The sequence below is a fragment of the Octopus sinensis genome, linkage group LG4, assembly GCF_006345805.1.
Source record: "Octopus sinensis linkage group LG4, ASM634580v1, whole genome shotgun sequence".
In the NCBI taxonomy this organism is placed as follows: domain Eukaryota; kingdom Metazoa; phylum Mollusca; class Cephalopoda; order Octopoda; family Octopodidae; genus Octopus; species Octopus sinensis.
This window is the reverse complement of record NC_043000.1, coordinates 25,646,493-25,670,454: the sequence shown is the minus strand read 5'-3', so window position 1 is coordinate 25,670,454 and position 23,962 is coordinate 25,646,493. Positions and strand designations below refer to the sequence as shown.

Below are 23,962 nucleotides of genomic sequence, written 5' to 3'. Positions count from 1 at the left end.
AGAACATACACTCAGTTTATGGGAAAGAATGCTTGAATGAGATGTTTGCTATGCCATTAATGTTTGACGCCCTATATATATATAGAGGGAGAGTTTACGAAAAAAACAAAAGACGAAGACAGATCGTGTACAAAACAAACAGATGTATTAGTATAACGCTCGGGAATAGAAAAAGTCTTTCATGTTTCGAGTCTACGCTCTTCTACAGAAAGGGACACATAAAAAAACAAAGAGAGAAAAAAATGTGTGTAGTGGCTAACGATCTATCATGCGTATATACACACACACACACACATATATATACATATGAGGTACTATCAAAACATTCCCAGACTAGTTCTATAGCATGCCAACTGATGGCAGCATATGGTTGTTTGTGCAGTGAGCGCTGGCAGTGACTTTCATGGAGCAGTGTATGAAGTGACATCATTGTGTTTACTTCACAAGTTGTCAAAGTTGTGTTTTTGTGATCATGTATATGCTGTAGTCTGCGATTTTGTCATGGGCAGAAACAAAGAACCAACGTGAAATTTTGTGTTAAACTTTGGAATTCTGCTACAGAGACATTGAACATGCTTTGACAAGCTGACAACCATGAGATAATGGGTTGTATGCAATGTTTCGTTCGGGTGGCACGGGTTCTTCAAAAGTGGAAGAACATCACTGGAAGACCGATGTGCAATTTGGAAGAACTGCTACGAGTGTCAGCCCCAGAAATGTGGTATCGTACATAAAGAATTCATCCCCCAGGGCCAGACCATCAATTGAGAGTTCTCCTGCGATATTTTGAAGCATTTAAAGGAGGACATTTGGCAAAAGGAACTGGATCTGTGGAGCACAAAGAATTTGATTCTTCATAATGACAATGCACCCTGTCATTGAATTCTCCTTACTTGGGAGTTTCTTGCCAAAAACATGGTATTGCTTCCACACCTACCCTATTAGCACCTGCAGACTTTCATCTCTTCCCCAAGATAAAAATGCTGTTTTAACACCACTGTTGAGATCTAGAGCGAATCGCGGAAGGTCCTCGCTTACGGAAAACAACTTCTAGGCCAGATTCCGAAAGTGGCAGGAGTGCTGGGACCAGTGTATTGCAGCCAGGGGCATAGCTAGAGTGGGGTAAGCAGGGCACATGCACTAGCTGCCACTTTGAGGGGGGCGCAATGTTTCTAATTAAGCCATTTCTATTCGAGTTACCATATTTTGTTGGAGGCAGGGTCACAATTTTGATGCTTGCCCAGGATGCCATTTATTCTAGCTACGCTCCTGATTGCAGCGCAAAGTGACTATTTCGAGGAGACAATGTTAAAACTTAGGTAAATAAGTTATTTTTTATTAAACATAACAAGTCCACAAACTTTTTGATACCACCTTGTATAAGAATATGTACATGAAGATGTGAAGGCATGTGATTAAGGGGTTAGGGTACTTGGCTCACAACCATAAGGTCATGAATGAAGGCGGTGAGCTGGCAGAAGTGTTAGCATGCCAGACGAAATGCTTAGCAGTATTTCATCTGTCTTTATGTTCTGAGTTCAAATTCTGCTGAGGTTGACTTTGCCTTTCATCCTTTCGGTGTTGATAAATTAAGTACCAGTTACGCACTGTCTGTCCTTGTTTGCCCCTTTATGTTTAGCTCCTTATGGGCAATAAAGAAATAAGGTAATGAATTTGAAAACTGGCAGCACATTGGGTCCTTAAGCAAGATACTTTACTTCACATTACTCCAGTCCACTCAGCTGACAAAAATGAGTTATACTTGTAATTCAAAGGGCCAGCCCTGTCACAGTGTGCCATGCTGAATCTGCCTGAGAACTATGTTAAGGGTACGTGTGTCTGTGGAGTGCTCAGCCACTTGCATGTTAATTTCACGAGCAGGCTATTCCATTGATCGCATCAGCGAGAACCCTCATCTTTGTAACTGATGAAATGCTAGTTTTATATGAATACTCTTTTATTCTTTTACTTGTTTCAGTCATTTTACTGTGGCCATGCTGCAGCACCACCTTTAGTTGAACAAACTAACCCCAGGATTTATTCTGTGTAAGCCTAGTACTTATCCCATTGGTAACTTTTGCCAAACCACTAAGTTAGGGGATGTAAACACACCAACATCAGTTGTCAAGCAATGGTAGGGGAGACAAACACAAACACACAAATACATATTTACATATATATATATCACCATCATCGTCATTTAACTTCGTCTTTCCATGCTGGGTTGAACAATTTGACTGAGGGTTGGCTGCACCAGTCTCCCAATATATATATATATATACATACATACACAGGTATAAGTTAGGTGTTTACAACCTCTAAGGGATAGATATATCGAAAGGCACTTCTGGTAATTACCTTAGTGGGTATATTCCTTGGTAAAAGGTATACGGCAGCAGGTAATTTAGCAAACTTCTGTTTGTTACTTGTCTACATACATACACACACACATACATATACGATGGCTTCTTTCAGTTTCTGTCTACCAAATCCACTGACAAGGCTTTGGTTGACCTGAAGCTATAGTAGAAGACACTTGCCCAAGGTTCCGCACAGTGGGATTGAACCCTGAACCATGTGGTTGGGAAGCAAGCTTCTTATCACAAAGCCATTCCTGCACACATATATATATATATATATATGTATATATATATATACATACACATCTCCTGGAAGGACCGAGTACCAAACGGAGTCATCCTAGAACAGACTAATATGCCAAGCATGCATGCCCTCTTCGTGCGGAGACGACTGCGCTGGCTCGGACACGTCTGCCGCATGCAGGACGGCCGCATGCCTAAAGACATCCTGTACAGCGAACTCACCACGGGATCCCGACCCAAGGGACGTCCACAGCTACGATACAGGGATGTGTGCAAGCGCGACCTGAGGACTGCCAACATCTGTGTGGACACGTGGGAGGTAACAGCTGCTGACCGCTCTGCCTGGCGTCGGACAGTGAGGAAAGGCGTTTCCATGGCTGAGGAAAGGAGAGCACAGCTGTGGTCGGACAGGCGGGACAGGAGGAGGACAACTGCAGCAACACCCCACACGTACCCATCGATGTTCGTGTGCAGCAACTGTACCAGGGACTGCCACTCTAGAATTGGACTGTTCAGTCACAGCAGACGCTGCTCATCATCAAAGTAGGCCCCACCCTTGGCGCGACCCATTGTCTATCAAGACAGACGGGAAAGAGAGAGACATACACACACAAATATAAATATATGAGTGTGCATATGTAAAGATGTATGTGCAAGCATACATTCTTGTTTGTCTTAAGTGTGTGCATATATATGTATCTGTGCATAAATATACAATATATACAATTACATGAACATATCGTGTAATTTTCTAATTATAAACATGAACAAGAACCAAAATTGAAAAATAAATACTTGACCGTGACCGACCAGGCTATCAGATGTTGCTACACATCACTGGTCACAATGAGCTTCGCATTGTTTTAATCTTCAAATGACGCCACCCTGCTAGCTAAGTGAGCAGGCCAATATATATATATTATATATATATATATATATATATATATATATTCTGTATGAAACTAATATTGTTAGCAAAATAAGCAAATAGCAAAAGTAATCTGTGACAGACTTACAGAAAACAATTGGCATCTCATGACTGATAGGGAAATTGGTCGTTCATAGGCGGCAGCAGCATAAAGTTATCTGTGGCAGTCATGGAGTTCCCGGTTGAGTACACACAACTGTTTAAGGAAACCATCGTTAGGGAAAATATCACGTTTGCTTTTCAGAGTGCTGACGGCATCGACGACATCCATTCTGTGTTTCAGCATCAGAAATGCGATTACTAAAGCAGCCGATCGACTCACCCCCATCTGGCAGTGGACAAAGACTTTACCTGGAACATACATAAGAGAAATACAGGTGTTTAACCAAAAGGAATGGATTGTAAAAAGGAAAAAAAAAAAGAGAGAGAAAAAACATCATGATCTTCACCATCATCATCATCACTATCCCAATCATGGTCAGCATCACTCCTCTTACCATCATCACGGTCATCTCAATCATCATCTCCATCATTATCATTTTAATGTCCACAGTTGCATACTGAAGCACCAACCACTTAAAAGTGGAGGGAATTTGTGGAAGAGTGAGACCCAGGAAGACATGGAACAAAGTATTGGATCTCAAGACACTGAGCTTTACGAAGAAGCTGACAAAGGACCAAGATATCTGGGGCATTGTTGTACTCAAAAAGACCTGTGCACCACAGTAGAATTGATATCTGTGCTGGTGCCATATAAAAAGCATTTGGGCTGGTGCCACATTAAAAGTACTGGTGCTAGTGCCACATAAAAAGCAGCCAGTACACTCTGTGGAGTGGTTGGCATTAAAGAGGGCATCTGGCAATAGAAACCATGGCAGAACAGACAAAGAAGCCTGGTGAGGGCCCTGGCCTTACCAGCTCCAGTCAAACCATCCAACCTATGTCAGCATGGAAATCAGACATTAAATATATTTCTTTACTACCCACAAAGGGTTAAACACAGAGGGGACAGACAAACAGATTAAGTCGATTACATCAACTCCAGTGCATAACTGGTACTTAATTTATCGACCCCGAAAGGATGAAAGGCAAAGTCGACCTCGGCGGAATTTGAACCCAGAACATAATGGCAGACGAAATACGGCTACGCATTTTGCCCGGTGTGCTAACGTTTCTGCCAGATCGCCGCCTTATCAGACATTAAATAATGATGATGATTTTCCATGCTTGTTAGATGGAGTTTATTGAGGCAGATTTTCTGAGGCTAGATGCCATTCCTGTCACCAACCCTTATCTGTTTCTAAATACAGGTAACATTTTCCCATGGCAAGACTTGTTTCCATGGAAAGCTGGAAAAGAGAGACACTGCTTGAATGATGGTGGGGAAGTTCGTTTTCAAACAACATAAGATGTCTTTGCACAGACACATACACACACACAAACACACCATTGAGTTTCTCTCAGTATGTGTGTCTACTAAATAAATCTACTCACAATTATATCAGATCTAGCTATCACTGTGTGAACGTATATAGGTAGATGGAACATGGATGGATGGATGGATGAATAGAAAAATTGGATGCACAGACAGACAGATAGTTGGACAGATAGCCTGACAGATGGATAAATGGATGGACAAACAGAGAGATTGATAGACATATGGATGGGAAGACAACCAGATGACTAGATAGATGGACGAATGGATGGGTGGGTGGATGTATAGAAAGACATGATAGATAAATGGGCAAACAGTCAGATGGAAGGATGGATAGACAGAACAATAGATGGACAGGCTGGTGGATAATTGGAAGAATCAGGAGACAGATGGATGAACAGTGATGAAGATTGATAGGCAAATAAACAGATGGTAAGAGGAATGGATAGACAGACAAATGGTGAGATGGATAGATGAATATCCATCTTATGATAGACAGATTGACTTACCATTATGTTTAAGAACCTGGTCAATATAATCTGCTGCCACCTGAAAAAATTGATTGAGTTTGTATGTTGGAAAATCCATTGCTGGGATTCCAAGAAACTTAATGGAAAGATCCTCATAATATCCTTCATCTGTGTTAATCATGTTGAATCTTGATCCACAGGCACAGTTCAAAACATGGGTCACACCTTCTTTCTTCAAGGCCACTTTGTTCAAAGCCCCCGTTCTGAAAGAACAAAGAGAACAACAGAGATATAATAATAAATAAAAAAACAACAGGTGAGGATTCTAGGATTAAACCTGGCCCCTATCAAATTGCTGTTATGGATGGATGGATAGATGATAGATAGATAGATAGATAGATAGAAGATAGATAGATAGATAGATAGATAGATAGATAGATAGATAGGTAGGTAGGTAGTTAGGTAGGTAGGTGGATGGATGGATAGATAGATAGAAAGATAGATAGATAGATAAATAGAAAGATAGATATATAAATATAAAGATAGATTTATATTCCTGAGCGCCATACTAATACAATTGTTTGTTTGTATTCCACCTGCCTTCGTCTTTTGTCTATTTTCATAAAGCTTCCCGTTAGATAGAAAGATAGATAGATAGAAAGATAGATAGATAGAAAGATAGATAGACAGATGGATGGATTGCTAAAGACAAGCAGGCAGACAGACACCCACACAGTCAGAGATAGATTACAAGCTGTAGTTTTCTGAGACAATGATGGAGTAGGTGAGGAGAATATAATGACAACGAAAAGTGATGATGATGACTGATATTCCTAATGATCTCAGTTGAGATGCAGTTTGAGTGTGTGCCAAGATGGGGAATTGTTAATGCTGTCTTGCTCAGCAGAACTCTTGGCTTAGAACAAACCATTCTGTCTGTGGAGTTCACTGATTCTGAGAAAGACTTTGACAAGGAACAACATTCTAGAGCAGTGGTGCCCAACCCTTTTATTTAAATAAGTTTTCCCACAGACCCCTTTTAATATCCTTATTCTTATATCTATCTATCTATCTATCTATCTATAAATATATATCATCATCATCGTTTAATGTCCGCTTTCCATGCTAGTATGGGTTGGACGGTTTGACTGAGGGCTGGTGAACCAGGTGACTGCACCAGGCTCCAATCTTGATCTAGCAGAGTTTCTACAGCTAGATGCCCTTCCTAACGCCAACCACTCCGAGAGAGTAGTGGGTGCTTTTACGTGCCACCGGCACGAGGGCCAGTCAGGCTCTACTGGCAATGGCCACGCTCAAATGGTGTTTTTTACGCGACACCTGGACAGGAGCCAGTCCAATGGCACTGGCAACGACCTCCCTTGAATGTTTTTTCGTGTGCCACCGGCACAAGTGCCAGTAAGGCTACGCTGGTAATGATTGTGCTCAAATGGTGCTTTTTATGTGCCACTGGCATGGAAGCCAGTTAGCTGTTCGATTTCGAGTGCCAGTGACATGTGAAAAGCACCATTCAAGCGTGATTGTTGCCAGCATCGCCTTACTGGCACATGAAAAAACAACATTCAAGCATAGCTGTTGCCAGTGCGGCTGAACTGGCACCCATGCAGGTAGTATGTAAAAACGCCTATTGAGTGTGGTCATTGCCAGAACCACCTGACTGACCCTCATGCCGGTGGCACATAAAAGCTCCGACTACACTCTCTGAGTGGTTGGCATTAGGAAGGGCATCCAGCTGTAGAAACTACCAGATCAGATTGAGCCTGGTGCAGCCTCTGGCTCACCAGTCCTCAGTCAAACCGTCAAACCCATGTCAGCATGGAAAGTGGACGTTAAACGATGCTGATGCTATATATAGGAAATTTTGAATTTAGTTCACAGACCTCCAGTACTACCTTTGCAGACCCCCAGGGATCTAGGGACCCCAGGATGGGAACCACTGGTCCAGAGTCTGCTGATCATTAAGAAAACTGAGTGCAATGAAATGGTTTGTGAGAGCGAAACTGACCATGTACAGAGGTGATCTCAACAAAGACAAAGTTAGCAACAAGTTTAGGGCCTGGAATTGAGAGATCTAAGGGTCCATCGTAGAATAAAAGAAAAGTTTTGGTCAGGAGGAGAGAATACAGAACACTGCTTCCATCTGAGAAATTATCATATTTGATATACAGAAGAAAAGAAGCAGGTAGGGACTCAATAATGTGCATCAATTACAGACTATGGGCTACAGTAGATATGCACTCTGATCTCATAAAACCCAAACAAACCCACAGGTTGTGGGTGGGGTTGTTGCCTGATTGGTACAAAAGTGTCATCCACTAGGAATAAGAGGAAATCACCAACAAATGGCAGATGCAGCTATATGCTGTTACAGTGCTAAAGAACTACACGAGCCAAAGAATGAAGCAAAGGCATCACATACCTGTTTCCTAAAAGAATTCCAGGGTAGACTTCATCATATTGTCCCGGCATCGAATGAAAAGTGAACACCCAGCCATATTGATCGACGTTACTGGGACGTAGAATTTCGCGTAACTGTTTGTAGGTTTCTGTGTTATATGACATATCTCCATCTTTAATCACAGTGTTGCCTTTAATAAAAACAAATGGAATTCACAAGAAAATTTAAAACAACAAATTTATATTTAGGATTTAGATTCAGTCTGTCTCAACAAATTTCATCTAACTCATGCAAGCATGGAAAAATGGACATAAAATGATTATGATGAATGTTCTTCTTTATTTATTCTTCACTCTGGTGAAGCTCCATGTTTCAGATCAGTTTTATTACTAAATATGATAAATATTTTAACATAACAATGGCAATACCATACAACATTGGAGGCAGAAACAGTCGTTAGATGGGATGCAGGTTATTTGTATTGAATTAATAAATAATAATTGATGTAAGAAAATGGAGAAATATCAATGAACAACAATTGACTGTCTTTTTTTTTTATTTATATACAAGACAGGATCGCCCATGTCAAATTCACATATATATATGTATGTGTGTACATATAAGGTGGTGCTGAAAAGTTCCTGATTTTAAGGGTATTCCGAAAGGCCTGGCTGGAGGCTCAACATTCCGAGTTCTTTTACAGGGCTTAGTAAAAACTGAAGGACCACTGCAATGAGTGTGTGAATCTGAGGGGGGAACATGTTGAATAAAATCATAATTAACTGATTATCTTCTATTTTCTTTAGAACAAAACCAGGAACTTTTTAGCACCTCCTTGTATATATATATATATATGTGCCGGTGGCACATAAAATACACCAATCCGACAGTGGCCGTTGCCAGCCTCGCCTGGCACCTGTGCAGGTGGCACGTAAAAAGCACCCACTACACTCATGGAGTGGTTGGCGTTAGGAAGGGCATCCAGCTGTAGAAACATTGCCAGATAAGACTGGAGCCTGGTGCAGCCTTCTGGCTTCCCAGATCCCCGGTTGAACCGTCCAACCCATGCTAGCATGGAGAACGGACGTTAAACGATGATGATGATGATGATATATATATACAAAATTAAGAGGAATGACCACTAAAGTGGACTCCTAATATGCTAAATATAAATGTCAAATCACCAATACCACAAAGGGTGTGTTCTCAAGAAAAAATTTCAGAAAAATGCCAAAATGTAAAAATAAGCAAAACAAATGAAAATATACAAAATAAAAAACATATTTCATATATTTTCATTTGTTTTGCTTATTTTTACATTTTGGCATTTTGCTGAAATTTTTTCTTAAGAACACACTCTTTGTGGTAATGGTGATTTGACATCTATATTTAGCATATTACGAGTCCACTTTAGTGGTCATTCCTCTTGATTTTGTATGTAATATGATTTTAAATCTTCGGATTTTTTAAGATATGCTAAGCCACTGGTTTTAATTGATTAATATCAATTTCTATCCTCATTATTTAATTTATATATATATATAGGAGTGACTGTGTGGTAAGTAGCTTATCCCATGACTTATTCTTTGTAAGCCTAGTACTTATTCTCTCAGTCTCTTTTGCCAAACTGCTAAGTAACAGGGACGTAAACACATCAGCATCGGTTGTCAAGCGATGGGGGGAGGACAGACACAGATACAAACATACACACACACATATACAAAGGGCTTCTTTCAGTTTCCATCTACCAAATCCACTCACAAGGCTTTGGTCAGCCCGAGGCTATAGTAGAAGACACTTGCCCAAGGTGCTACACAGTGGGACTGAACCCGGAACCATGTGATTGGTAAGCAAGCTACTTACCACATAGCCACTCCTGCACCTATATGTAAAATATTTTATACAGTATAAATTTTTGAAATTTTTTAGGGGTGTACATGCTTATGTAAGATACTGTATATGTACATACGTATGTATGTATGTAAGAAGGTTGTTGCACTCATAACTAGATCATGAGTTCAGTTCCCAGACTGAGCAGCATGTTGTGTTCTTGAGCAAAGCACTTCATTTCCCGTTGTTCCAGTCCCCCTTTCAATCAGGGGGGAGTATGTTGGCCTGCTCACCTAGCCAGCAGGTTGGTGTCATTTGAAGGATAAAACAATGCAAAGCGTATTGTGACCAGTGATGTGTAACAACATCTGATAATCTGGTTGGTCACATGATCACATGCTATACATGTATGTGTATGTATGTATGTGTGTCTGTTCTCCACCAATACCCGACAATCAGTGTTGGTGTGTTTACATTCCTGTAACTTAGCAGTTCAGCTAAAGAAACTGATAGAATAAGTACTAGTCTTAAAAAAAATATTTCGATTGGCGCAGGAGTGGCTGTGTGGTAAGTAGCTTGCTTATGAACTTATGGTTCTGGGTTCATTCCCACTGCATGGTACCTTGGGCAAGTGTCTTCTACTATAGCCTCAGGCCAATCAAAGCCTTGTGAGTGGATTTGGTAGACGGAAACTGAAAGAAGCCTATCGTATATATGTATATATATATATGTGTGTGTGTGTGTGTGTATATGTTTGTGTGTCTGTGTTTGTCCCCCCCCCCCGCCCAACATCGCTTGACAATCAATGCTGGTGTGTTTATGTCCTTGTAACTTAGCAGTTCGGCAAAAGAGACCGACAGAATAAGTACTAGGCTTACAAAGAACAAGTCCTGGGTTTGATTTGGTTGACTAAAGGTGGTGCTCCAGCATGGCCACAGTCAAATGACTGAAACAAGTAAAAAAAAGCAAGAGTATTTGACTAAAAATTCTGCATGGCGTTACCCCAGCATGGCCACAGTCTAATGACCGAAATAAATAAAAAAAGTAAAAGATGAAAGATACATATAGTCTTTTAAAAGGCAACCATTGTTTCATGTAGCAAATTTCATGTGGCAAAACATTTGTTGGAGAATGCCCAACATGTTGTTTTGATATATTGATGTGGTAACTAACAGGGTTTCTGTCTAAGTAACCGTTAAGTAGGGTTAATGACATCTATTTAGGATTGATTAATATATGAAAATTGATTGCTTTCATTATTCTCACCATCACCATAAATTTTCATTACAAACCCCGCCACCACCACCACTGCCACCACACACACACCAACCATTAGTTTCTGCCGCTGCCATCGACATTGTGTTTAATAACCATCACAATCACATCCACCACCATCATTGATTTTTCAACATCACAACTACCACCACCACCACCACCACCACCATCCCCATCATTTTCACAATAAATAGCATTCTCATGTGTGTTCACCACCACTACCACTTCTACTACTACTACCACCACCACCCACCACTACTATCATCATCATCATCATCAGTTATAACCATCACGGCTATTACTTTCACTGTCACAATTATGACCACCACCACTACTACTACCACTATTGCTACTACTACCACCACCACCACTACTGCTACCACTACCACCACCACCACCACCACCACTACTACCACCACCACCACTACTACTACCACTACCACCACTACTACTACTACTACCACCACCACCACCACTACTGCTACCACTACCACCACCATTACTACCACCACCACCACCACTACTACTACCACTACCACCACCATTACTACCACCACCACCACTACTACTACCACCACCACCACTACTACTACTACTACCACCACCACCACCACCACTACTGCTACCACTACCACCACCATTACTACCACCACCACTACTACTACTACCACCACCGCTGCTGCCACTTTCACCAATCATTGTTGTTGCTGTTATAGTGAGAAATGATGATGTGGGAGAGAGTCTGCAACCGAGAATGAGTCTCCAACCCAGTTTAGAAATCAAAATATAAATAACCACATCCAAACATTGCTGGAGGACTCAGCCATTATTTGCCATTCCACGGCATTTCAGCCTCTTAAATACTACATCATCATCATCATCATCATCGTTTAATGTCCGTTTTCTATGCTAGCATGGGTTGGACGGTTCGACTGGGGTCTGGGAAGCCAGGAGGCTGCACCAGGCTCCAGTCTGATCTGGCAGTGTTTCTACAGCTGGATGCCCTTCCTAACGCCAACCACTCCGTGAGTGTAGTGGGTGCTTTTTACATGCCACCGGCACAGGTGCCAGGCGAGGCTGGCAACGGCCAAGATGGGTTAGTGCTTTTTACATGCCACCAGCACTGGAGTCAGTCAAGGTGGCACTGGCATCGGCCACATTCGGATGGTGCATTTTATGTGCCACTGGCACAGGGATCATAACTACAATTTCCAATATGTATATTCCACAGGTGCAGGCAGAGCCATTGAGGAGAAGTAATTTGCTGTGCAACAGAGGCAGGTGTGGCGGTTTGGTCAAGAAGTTTGTTTCCCAGCCACATGACTCTTGGTTCAATCTCACAGGATGATACCTCGGGCAAGAGCCTTCTACTGTGACCCCGAGCTATTCTTTTCTATTCTAGGCACAAGGCCCAAAATTTTAGAGGAGGATTCCAGTTGATTAGATCAACCCCAGTATGCAACTGGAACTTAATTTATTGACCCAGTAAGGATGAAAGGCAAAGTCGACCTCGGCAGAATTTGAACTCAGAACATAAAGCAAGACCAAATACTGCTAAGCATTTCGCCCAGCATGCTAACATTTCTGCCAGCTCGCCACCATCAGTGTGACCCTGAGCCATTATTATCATTATTACCCAGGTATCACCACCACAGAGGAAAGAACAATAAACAAATACAGGAGCTTGACCATCTGCTGTCAGTTTGTGCCGGTCAGTGTCGAGACCTCAGGTGTTTTCAGACCCTGCCCTGCTGATTTCCTCCACAAAACCAAGATAACTAGGGTCCATCTAAGAGTCAAACTCTGTAAGGTGGGATGGCTGTTGCAGTGAGTATCGCTGGCCATTCTCCAGGTCGACACCTTTGAAATTATATCCAGGAGGTGTGGCTAAACATGCCATTTGTTCTGGAGTATACAACCTATTGCTCCCTTCCCCACCATCATCTGCTGCTTACCCCTTCCTCTTTTTTTCCTTTTTCTTTATTTCCTTGGTGAAGTAGCTATGTGGTTTTTACTCAATTTTTTTACTCAATAATTTGATCTTTTTTACTTCTGTTTTCTTTCTGTAAAATATGTTGTTAATAAAACATCAGATTCAGAGATGGTTGGCACTCCATCAGTTACAATGACGAAGGTTCCAGTTGATCCGATCGACGGAACAACCTGTTTGTGAAATTAACGTCCAAATGGCTGAGCACTCCACAGACACGTGTACCCTTAACGTAGGTCTTGGGAGATTCAGCATGACACAGAGTATGACAAGGTTGGCCTTTTGAAATACAGGTACAACAGAAACAGGAAGAAAGACTGAGAGAAAGTTGTGGTGAAAGAGTACAGCAGGGCTCACCACCAACCCCTTGCCGGAGCCTCGTGGGGCTTTAGGTGTTTTTGCTCAATAAACACTCACAACGCCCGGTCTAGGAATCGAAACCGCGATCCTACGACCGTGAGTCCGCTGCCCTAACCACTGGGCCATTGTGCCTCCACAGATTCAGAGATATATTGGTTCTAAAGATAAGGTTAGACAAGATGGTTGCAGGGCCAGTCAGATGTCCTACTCTTTAAATACTGAATATTGAGAATTTTGTTCTTTATTCTGTTCCTTCTGCTGTATTTTACAATACAAAAAGAGTAATAACATCGTTCATCTTGGCTGAACACAAACAACAACAGCCACAACTAATAGTTCAGGAGCTGAAACACGCATTATCGTGCTTCATCTTTGATTCAACTGAAAAAATATATTGATCACTAATTGATTGGGAGGCCATAATGGGGACCAATTAATTTGGTTCAATAAATTTCCTTTCGAGATGAGAATATTATCATCATCATCATCATCTGTATCATCAGCTGAGTCAATCTCTAATCTAAGGAGTTGAGGTATATTTTTTTTATTGCTGTTTAGCCCTAGGTCAACCTGATTAAGTCAACCTATGATCAAATCTATTCCAGCCATGACAGTCCTGTTCTTTCACTGTTACTGTTGTTTAACCCCAGCCCAGCACAGATTAAGTCAACCTATGATCAAAACCATTCCAGCAATTATTCTAGTCTGTTAAGGCTCTGCTTGTTTTATCAATGGCATCAAGATGTTGGTCTGTCTGATATTTGAACCCTATTGTAGTTAGCTGGGTCTTGAAAGGAAAAGAAAAAAAAAAGAAATTTCTCACCACAAAGAGGCCAATGTGAAGAGGCAGAATTTGAACCAAGAATCCAAAGAGCAACAAGGAACAAAAGAAATTCTATTTGATGCTTTACCAATCCCTCCAATCCACTACCATGAACTGGTGTTGTATTTATCAACATGCTAGCATGGAAGGTAGACATTAAATGATGATTATTATTATTATTATCATCATTATTATTATCATTTTTAAGGCGGCAAGCTGGAAGAGTCGTTAGTACGCTAGGCAAAATGCTTCAAGACATTTCGTCTGTCTTTACATTCTGAGTTCAAATTCCACTGAGGTCGGCTTTACTGTTTATCCTTTCAGGGCTGATAAAAATAAGTACTGGTTGAACACTGGGGTTGATGTAATCGACACATCTCCTCCTCTAAAATGGCTGCCCTTGTGGAAAAACTTGAAACCACTGTCAAGGCCAATGACAGTACCTCCTGATTGGCACCCATGCTGGTGGTATGTAAAAAGTACCATTCCAGTGTGGTTGATGCCAGTTCCGCCTGACTGGTCACATGCCAGTGCCGCCTGGCAATGTAATCAACTTAACTGCCCCCACCGGCTGAACTTGCTGGCTTTGTGCCAAAATTTGAAATCATTATTATTATTATTATTATTATCATTAGATTGTCTGTCATTGTTGATGATGACCTAGGAAATCACATGGGAGAAGAAGACAGTACAGTGTGTCCAACTGTGGCCAACCAATCTGATGCATGCTTGGAAGGCTCTTCTGCAGGTTGGGCACTGGTGGTCTACATGAATTAAAAGCAGGGATTTGGCTTTGGATTTGCATAGCTCACATCTTCTGCAATCCAGTTCTGTTCATAGGAGGTGGCACCATTGTTGGTGCATCTTCACCAGGCAGGGCAGTCTTGTGCTTGCCATATTTATTAATACTAAAAGGCTGAAAGACAAAGATGGCCTTAGTTGGATTTGAACTCAAAGTACAAAGTGTCAGAACAAATACCACAAAGTATTTAGTCCAATGCTCCATAAGCCCCTGCCAACTCTCTGCTTCCCCCCACCCTATCATCAAATGGCTTTCTTACAGATTTGAATCTGGTAACAAGTTTGTATTGATATACATCACTGCTCAGTGCTGCCGTCTTGTATTGTGCTGAATAGCACAACCAGTCATTGAATGATGACAGGAATATCATAAGAGGGACCTTTCTCTCATGTCAGTTTGCAGCATACTGTGTATATATAAGCAAATACATATATACAATGGGCTTCTTTCAGATTCCATCTAACCAAATTCATTCACAAGGTTTTTTGTTGGCTTAGAGTTATAACAGAAAACTCAAGATGCCATGCTGTGGGACTGAACCCAAAACCACATGGTTGGGAAGCCAACTTCATAACCACACAACCATGTCCATGGCACATCTGTATATTTATGTATATATGTATATTTATGTGTAAACAACTTATAAATAAGAGAAAAGAAAGAAATTCCTGTGCCAAATATGCTGAGAAATAGACTTTAAATCATCAATAACCACATATAATTCATCACTAAAAGCAGTAATAACAGAATCATCATCATCATTTAGCGTCCGCTTTCCATGCTTTCTGTCAGCTTGTTTCGAGATGCATGCTTTTAGTGATGATTTATTGACGATTTAAAGTGTATTTCTCAGCATATTTGGCATAGGAATTTTTTTCCTTTTGCCCTTATTTATAAAGTTGTTTATAATTTTCTCCTTAAAAAGTATTTTTTAAATATGCTGGCCACTGACAAAATTTTTTTGAAAATTTTATCCTATATTAGATGTATATTTATGTGTAGTTTATTTAGGGGGAAAGCATGAGGTTTTTTGGGGGGAGTGAGGGAGGGAGGGAGGAATGTATCTTCAAACTAAATCTGGCCTGTATACTTACAAGAGGAAACCCCTAGTTCCACTAAAGGCAACAAGGAGGGTGGAGGGAACAGATTTAAACAGGACTATTATCCTATATGTCCAAGAGGACAGCAAGCTGACAGATTTATTAGCACGCTGAGTGAAATGCCTAGTGGTATTTCATCTGCTGTTATGTTCTGAGTTCAAATTCCACCACAGTCGACTTTGCCTTTCATCCTTTCGGGGTTGATTGAATAAGTACCAGTTACTTTGGGGTCGATGTAATCAACTTAATCCTTTTGTTTGTCTCCTCTATGTCTAGCCCCCTGTGGGCAATAAAGAAATAAATATGTCTTTCCCTTTCATACAAGAGTAAGATATGATATGAGGATTATTTGGCTGCTACTTTTAGAAAATCAAACGATTCCATGAAAGCTTTTTGTTCTCCTTTTGGAGTTGACACCCACTAATCTCTCTCTATATATAAAGCTGAAGTTGTCTGTGTATGGCAGGTTTGGTAGCCTTCAACTTACACTATCTCCTCCGAGACCCTGTGGCGCAAGTTGACCAAAATTGAGAGTATGATAGAAGAAGGCTTGCTCTTCCTTCCGTAGAAGAAAAAATTCAAATCGGATCATGATAACACCAAAAATTATTTACATCAAAAAGGTGCTTTTTTTTTTCTATGAAAATCCCTATTTTTACGATATTTTGACTTCTGTGTTGCCATTTTTCGGTGTATTTCAACCAGAAAAATGTCCACTTAAAAAGAATAAAAAGCTACATAATGCAAAATTTTTACTTTTCAAAAATTCCAATTCTAAAGAGTCGAAACAAACCCGAGCAATGCCGGGTGATGTTGCTAGTATTGAATAAAGACAATGTCACATAATGGAGTGGAATGAAATGACAGAATGATAGAATACCAGATTCTATTAACTTCATTCTGCTTTCTCTGTAAATTTATGACCTTGTACAGATACAACAGATCAATATTTAACACGAATATCCACCCAACTATCAGAAACACATCTCTCATTCTTGCTCTCTCCCTCTCTCAATAACTATAAGCTTCCACTGAAATGAAATGACTGTATCTCTATACAAGATTGCAATCATGTCATAGATGATTAATTTATTAATGTTTAATTGTTGTAGCTGTCGCTGGCCCTTGGTTTTCCCTGACAGACCTATAATCAACAAAGGCATTCAAGCCGTAACCATCAGCTGGAACACTTTTAATCATAGGTAACAATTTATTTCTTTTATCTTTTAATTGCTTCAGTCATTTAGACTGTGGCCATGCTAGAGCACCACCCTGAAGAAATTTAGCTCAAAGAATCAACTCCAGTACTTATTCTATTGTTCTTCTTTTGCTGAACTGCTAAGTTACAGAGATGTAAACAAACCAGCACCAGTTGTCAAGTGGGACACACACACACACACACACACATACACACATATAAAAGGTTTCTTTCAGTTTTCCATCTATCATATCCAACCACAAGGCTTTGGTTAGCCTGAGGCAATAGCACAAAATTCTACCAGGACACCTAATGAAAGCTGGAGAGTAAACCAGCCGAAATGTTATGATAACAACAAACAAGATGAGGACACATATCCATCCAATGTAAGTAATGTAAATAATGTACAGAATTCCTCACTTCTAAAATATAGAATGCCACTCCCAAACAGTAGAAGGATTCCAGGGTAGAGGGAGACCCAGGAAGACATGAGATAAGGTGGTGTAGCATGACCTTTGAACGTTGGCCCTCACAGAAGCAATGACAAAAGACTGAGACCTCTGGAGATATGCTGTGACTGAGAAGACCCGGCAAATAAAGTGAGTTCACAGCTGTAACCTACACCAGTATCACATAAGCAGTCCATTCAAAAGTACCTTGGATCATAGGGTCACAAGTCGTGCTTGAGGAGACCTATTGAGTCAAGTACATCAAAATCAAATCACAATCAAATGGAAATTGTAGTTGTGGTCCCCATGCTGGTGGCACATAAAAGCACCATCTAAACGTGGCTGATGCCAGCGCAGCCTTGACTGGCTTCCATGCTGGTGGTAAGTAAAAAGCACCATCTGATTGTGGTTGATGCCAGCCGACCTCTGGCCCCTATGCCAGTGACACGTAAAAAAGCACCCACTATACTCTTGGAGTGGTTGGCGTTAGGAACAGCATCCAGCTGTAGAAACACTGCCAGATCAGACTGGAGCCTGGTGCAGCCATCTGGTTCACCAGTCCTCAGTCAAATCGTCCAACCCATGCTAGCATGGAAAGCAGACGTTAAATGATGATGATGATGACTACCAAGAATTTGAAAGGTTTATAAGAAGAAAATCTGTAGAGAGACACACTTAAAAACAAACTAGTGTGAATATGTAGGTACAGGAGTGGCTGTGTGGTAAGTAGTTTGTTTACCAACCACATGGTTCCGGGTTCAGTACCACTGCATGACACCTTGGGCAAGTGTCTTCTACTATAGCCTTGGGTTGACCAAAGCCTTGTGAGTGGATTTGGTAGACGGAAACTGAAAGAAGCTTGTTGTATATATGTATATATATATATATATGTGTGTGTGTTTGTGTGTCTGTGTTTGTCCCCCCAACATCACTTGATAACCAATGCTGGTGTATTTGCATCCCCGTAACTTAGTGGTTCAGCAAAAGAGACCGATAGAATAAGTACTTGGCTTACAAAGAATAAATCTTGGGGTTGATTTGCTCGACTAAAAGGTGGTGCTCCAGCATGGCCACAGTCAAATGACTGAAACAAGTAAAAGAGTATGTCAGTTAAGTTAGCATTAATGCATTTAATTAAGGGAGTGTCAGAATATATAGAGAAATTGTGCGTTGAAGGTGAAAAAAACCCCATTACTCATTAACGTAATTTCAGAACTTACTGGCTCAATTAACAGGTGGAGCTATTTCACTTCATTTATCTGGCTAATGAGCTTTGAGTTGTTAGGCAGGCACATCACACAATTATATTTCAACCCCTTTGTAGATATTTCTTTCTAATGATGCAATTCTATATAAAGAAACAAAAAATCAATATTTGGTGTAAATCATATCAGACCCCTTGATACTGAAATAATATAAAGCCTATAATCTCTTGAGAACATTTTGGTAAATATAATAATATCAGTTCCAGTGTTGTACTTGTTTGACAAGTCCACAGATCGGAGATCATGCGTAAAAAAATTAAAACAATTAGCAGAGGTAGTGTTGCCATTAAAAATAGACATAAACCCTGATATATTCACTTTTACTCTATTATTATTATTATTATTATTGTTAAGGTGGTGAGCTGGCAGAATCATTAGCAGGCTGGACGAAATGCTATAGCAGTATTTCGCTAGTCACTATGTTCTGAGTTCAAATTCCACCAAGGTCAACTTTGCCTTTCATCCTTTCGGGATTGATAAATTAAGTACCAGTTGTGTACTGGGCTCGACTTAATCGACTGGCCTCCCTCCCACCAAATTTCCAGGCTTTGTGCCTAGAGTGGAAAGAATTATTATTATTATTATTAAGGTGGTGAGCTGGCAGAATCGTTAGCATGCTAGATGAAATGCTTGGCAGTATTTCGCCCACTGCTATGTTCTGAGTTCAGATTCTGCTGAGGTCTCAACTTAGCCTTTCACCCTCTTGGAATCGTCATGGCAAAAATTTGAAATAATAATAATATTATTATTATTATTAAAATGGAGAGCTGGCAGATTTGTTAGCATACTGGACAAAATACAAAATGTTCTGAGTTCAAATTCTGCTGAGGTCAACTTCGCTTTTCATCCTTTTGGTTGGGGGGATAAAATAAGTACCAGTTGTGCACGGGGGGGGGGGTAACTGACTTACCCACTCCCTGCTACTACTTATCAAAACAGTGGGCTGGCAGAATTGTTACCATGGTGAATAAAATGTTTTGCAGCACTCCTTTCAGCTTTACATTCCGAGTTTAAATTCTGTCAAGGTTGACTTTCCATTCATTCCTTGGGGGGGGGGGGTACGAATCAAGCACTGATGTCGAGGTAATCAACTAGCCTGCCCTCCCCCTCCCCTCAAATGGCTGGCCCCATGCCAAAATTTGACACCAATGTTTTTGCCTTACATTTATGACCTGGTCACTGACACTACTTTGAAAATTTGATATCAAATTCTTTTATTGCACCTGTGTTGGAGGGAAGGACCGGAAGTGAGGGAGTACGCAGGTCCTGTCAGAAGTGGGGCCTGCGGTGGGCATGTGGGGTTTGTGAGGCGCAAGAGAGCAGACCTGCTGGATGGTACAGCGGCAGACAGACCACGTGGACGTTGTGAGTAACCCCTTCCAGATAGACAGGTAAGATCTCCATAATTCTCCCTCTGCTTCTGTCTTTTCCTCCTTCACATCACAAGCTATTTTGGCTCAGAACACCACAGCACCATTTATGACAAGGTCACTGATACTCAACTTTGAAATTAGGTGCCAAAACTGTTTTGTAGTTCCTTTATGGCCAGTTAATCAACAGTGAAACAGAATATTAGAGACAAAACCATAAAATATTTTTAATGGCTGCAAAACCTCGACAGAAACACAAACGTAATAACAACTCTAAGTAAACAGTCTGGTAGGATTATTTTAAGACATGTCTTTTATTTTTTACTTGTTTTAGTCATTAGGCTGTGGTCATCCTGGGGCACCGTATTCAAGAAGGTTTAGTTGAATGAATTGGTACTTAATTTTTTTTTTAAGCCTAGTATTTATTCTCTTGATCTCATTTACCAAACCACTAATTTACAAGGACAAACACAGACATAGATACACACACACACACACACACACATATGACAGGCTTCTTTTAGTTTCTTATTTCTTTATTGCCCACAAGGGGCTAAACATAGAGGGGACAAACAAGGACAGACAAAGGGATTAAGTCGATTACATCGACCCTAGTGTGTAACTGGTACTTTATTTATCGACCTCGAAAGGATGAAAAGCAAAGTCGACCTCGGCAGAATTTGAACTCAGAACGTAAAGACAGGCGAAATACCGCTAAGCATTTTGCCCAACGTGCTAACGTTTCTACCAGCTTGCTGCCTTTTAGTTTCTGTCTACCAAATCCATCCACTAGGCTTTGGTTGGTCCAAGGCTATAGTGGAAGACACTTGCCCAATGTGCAATGCAGCAGAACTGAACTTGAAATCTTGCTGTTGGGAAGCAAACTTCTTACCACACACACATGCCTGCCCCTATAAAAGCGAGGGGCTTACAGCCCCTAGGTTTCCCAAGTGGTCACCCATCTAAATACAAAGTAGGCTCCATGTGGCCTAATGTTGGAGATCGGATCAGAACTGGTGCATTGAAAGTGATAGTGTTTCATTCTTTTAATCTAATATTCTGTTACTTTTTTCAGTCATTGAACTGGGGCCAACATTTGACCATATTGAGAGAATAATTTACGACAGAAATTATACAGGAAAAAGTAAAGAATGGGGGCAAAAGAGCAAAAAAGTAAGATGAGGTTGGAAAAGTATAGGGAGAGCAGCATAAAGAAGTGCAAAGCTCTAATTGTGGAGGGAACCTGTGGAAATGGCAGAGCCAGGAAGACATGGGATGAAGTGGTGAGAGAGGACCTTCAGATGCTGGGCCTCATAGGGGAAATAACAAGGGATAAGGGTTTGTGGTGATTTGCTGCACTTAAGTAGATGTATCAAGCCTAGTAAAACCATGGTCAACCATACATACAGGCATGTCCTTTGCTGGTGCTGATGCCATGTCATGTGCACTAATGCCAGTACTGTGTAAATGTACTCAGGCTAGTACTTACTTGTACTTGTGACAGCGTTCACCCAGGGCAGGTTGAGCCGGCTTCTTCTCTGGTCCTAACTGCATCACGAACCATGGCGGCCCACGCTCGACGGTCCCGTACAAGGTCACTGGAGATAGCGAGCCATTCGCGGTTCCATCTGCGCAGACAGACCACCCGTGGACTTGATAGTTCGGAGAGGTTCTCCTTTATCGTTGTTGCCCAGATCTTCAGCAGTGCGCCCGTGTGTTTGCGCCAGTTGGGAAGTGGAGGTGGGAGGAGGGTATCACGAATCAGCTCACCCTCTGTATGCCGGGCCACATGACCAAACCACCTTAAGCGCCGTTGTAAAAGCACTGAAGGGAGGGGCCGGAGATTCAGGCGATGACAAAGACTGGCTGTAGGAACCCGATCAATGTGTCGGCAGCGAAGAATGCAGCGGAGAAAGTCATTGTTGAACACCTCCAGCCTTCGCTGATCTTCTACCCTCATAGGCCATGTTTTGCAACCAACTCAGGCCAGTGGCACATGTAAAGTACCTACGACACTTGGTAAAGTGGTTGGCATTAGGAAGAGCATCCAGCCATAGAAACCATGCCATAACAGACAACTGGAGTCCGGACAGCTCCTGGGCTGGCCAGTTCCTATTAAACTGTCCAACCCATGCCAGTATGGAAAATGGATATTAAACAATGATGATGATGATGATATGATGAACTCCTTTCAGTTTCTGCCTGCCAAATCCACTCACCCAGGGCTATAGTGGAGGACACTTGCCCAAGATACCAGGCAGTGGGACTGAAACCACATTGATGGGAAGTGAACTTTGTAACCATACAGCTATGGGTAATGCTCCAGCATGGCCACAATCTAAAAATTAAAATTGGTCAAAACACAAAGAATAGAAATAATCCTGATTATTGTTAGAAGAGGGAAATAAAAATCATAATTTGAAATCTTTGTGAAATTAACATTAAAATGGTTTCTACTTGGCGCCCAGTAACTTGCCAACCAAACTATGGTAGCATCTGTTAGCTAAATACGTTTTAATTACACAATCAGGCAATCATAGTTCTATTCAGTTCTTATTAAAATAGAGAAAAACAAGAATGAAAAACCGATATCATGATATTAATGCAAAACAAAAAAAAAATCAAATTTCCTTCTACATATTGGCACAGGAGTGGCTGTGTGGTAAGTAGTTTGCTTACCAACCACATGGTTCTGGATTCAGTCCTACTGAGTGGCTCCTTGGGTAAGTGTCTTCTACTATAGCCTCAGGCCAATCAAAGCCTTGTGAGTGGATTTGGTAGACAGAAACTGAAAGAAGCCCCTCGTATATATGTATATATATGTGTATGTGTGTGTCTGTGTTTGTAACCCCACCATCGCTTGACAACTGATGTTGGTGTATTTACGGCCCTGTAACTTAGCGGTTTGGTAAAAAAAAAGAATAGAATAAGTACTAGGCTTACAAAGAATAAGTCCTGGGGTTGATTTGCTCGACTAAAGGAAGTGCTCCAGCATGGCTGCAGTCAAATGACCGAAACAAGTAAAAGAATATACATTAGGCACAGGAATTGCTGTGTAGTTGACAAACTTGCTCCCCAACTGTGTGGTCATGGGTTCAGTCCCACTGCATTGCACCTTGGGCAAGTGTTTTTGACTGTAGTTTACAGATTGACCAAAACCTTGTGAGTCGATTTGCAAGTCCATCATGTATATGTTTATATGTGTGTATATATGTGTGCATGTGATTGTGTATATCTTTGTCTAGACGTCAAGTGAGGGTTGGTGATAGAAAAGGCATCCAGCCGCAGACAATCTATTTCACCAAAATCCATCTGGCCCATCCACGCACGTCCTTCATCTTCTGCTAGATCATGATTTACTCTCATTTGATGCAGCAACTGCGGGCTGGAAGAGGACCCATGGCAGGCCCCATGGCTAGATGTGGTTGGGGAAGATCACCAGAGGCCCAACATCACCTTGCAGGATGCAGAAGGGCTGGCATGAGACAGCCAACAATGGAGAGGACTGGTTGACCTGGTCAGCTCTACACATAATGATACCTCTGGTGCAACTAACTTAGAATGACCCCCAGCTCCTTCAAGCAAGAGCAGGAAGCGAAGCAAAGTGATATATAACCATTTATGACAAGCAAACTCAGCCACTTTTGT

The 23,962-nt window shown here is 41.2% G+C and overlaps 1 protein-coding gene across 4 annotated transcripts in view; it reads right to left on the bottom strand.

Annotated features, from left to right (window-relative positions):
* Positions 1 to 23,962, bottom strand: part of LOC115211123 (dual specificity protein phosphatase 3-like) — a 108,162-nt gene that overhangs the window by 12,529 nt on the left and 71,671 nt on the right. For all 4 annotated transcript variants that reach the window (XM_036501933.1, XM_029780058.2, XM_036501931.1 and 1 more), the window contains 3 exons: positions 7,874 to 8,042; positions 5,476 to 5,699; positions 3,620 to 3,882 (listed from right to left, as the gene is read on the bottom strand). In XM_036501933.1, the coding sequence (XP_036357826.1) occupies positions 3,686 to 3,882; positions 5,476 to 5,699; positions 7,874 to 8,042 (590 nt within the window). In that variant the 3' untranslated portion in view covers positions 3,620 to 3,685. The remainder of the gene's footprint in view (positions 1 to 3,619; positions 3,883 to 5,475; positions 5,700 to 7,873; positions 8,043 to 23,962) is intronic.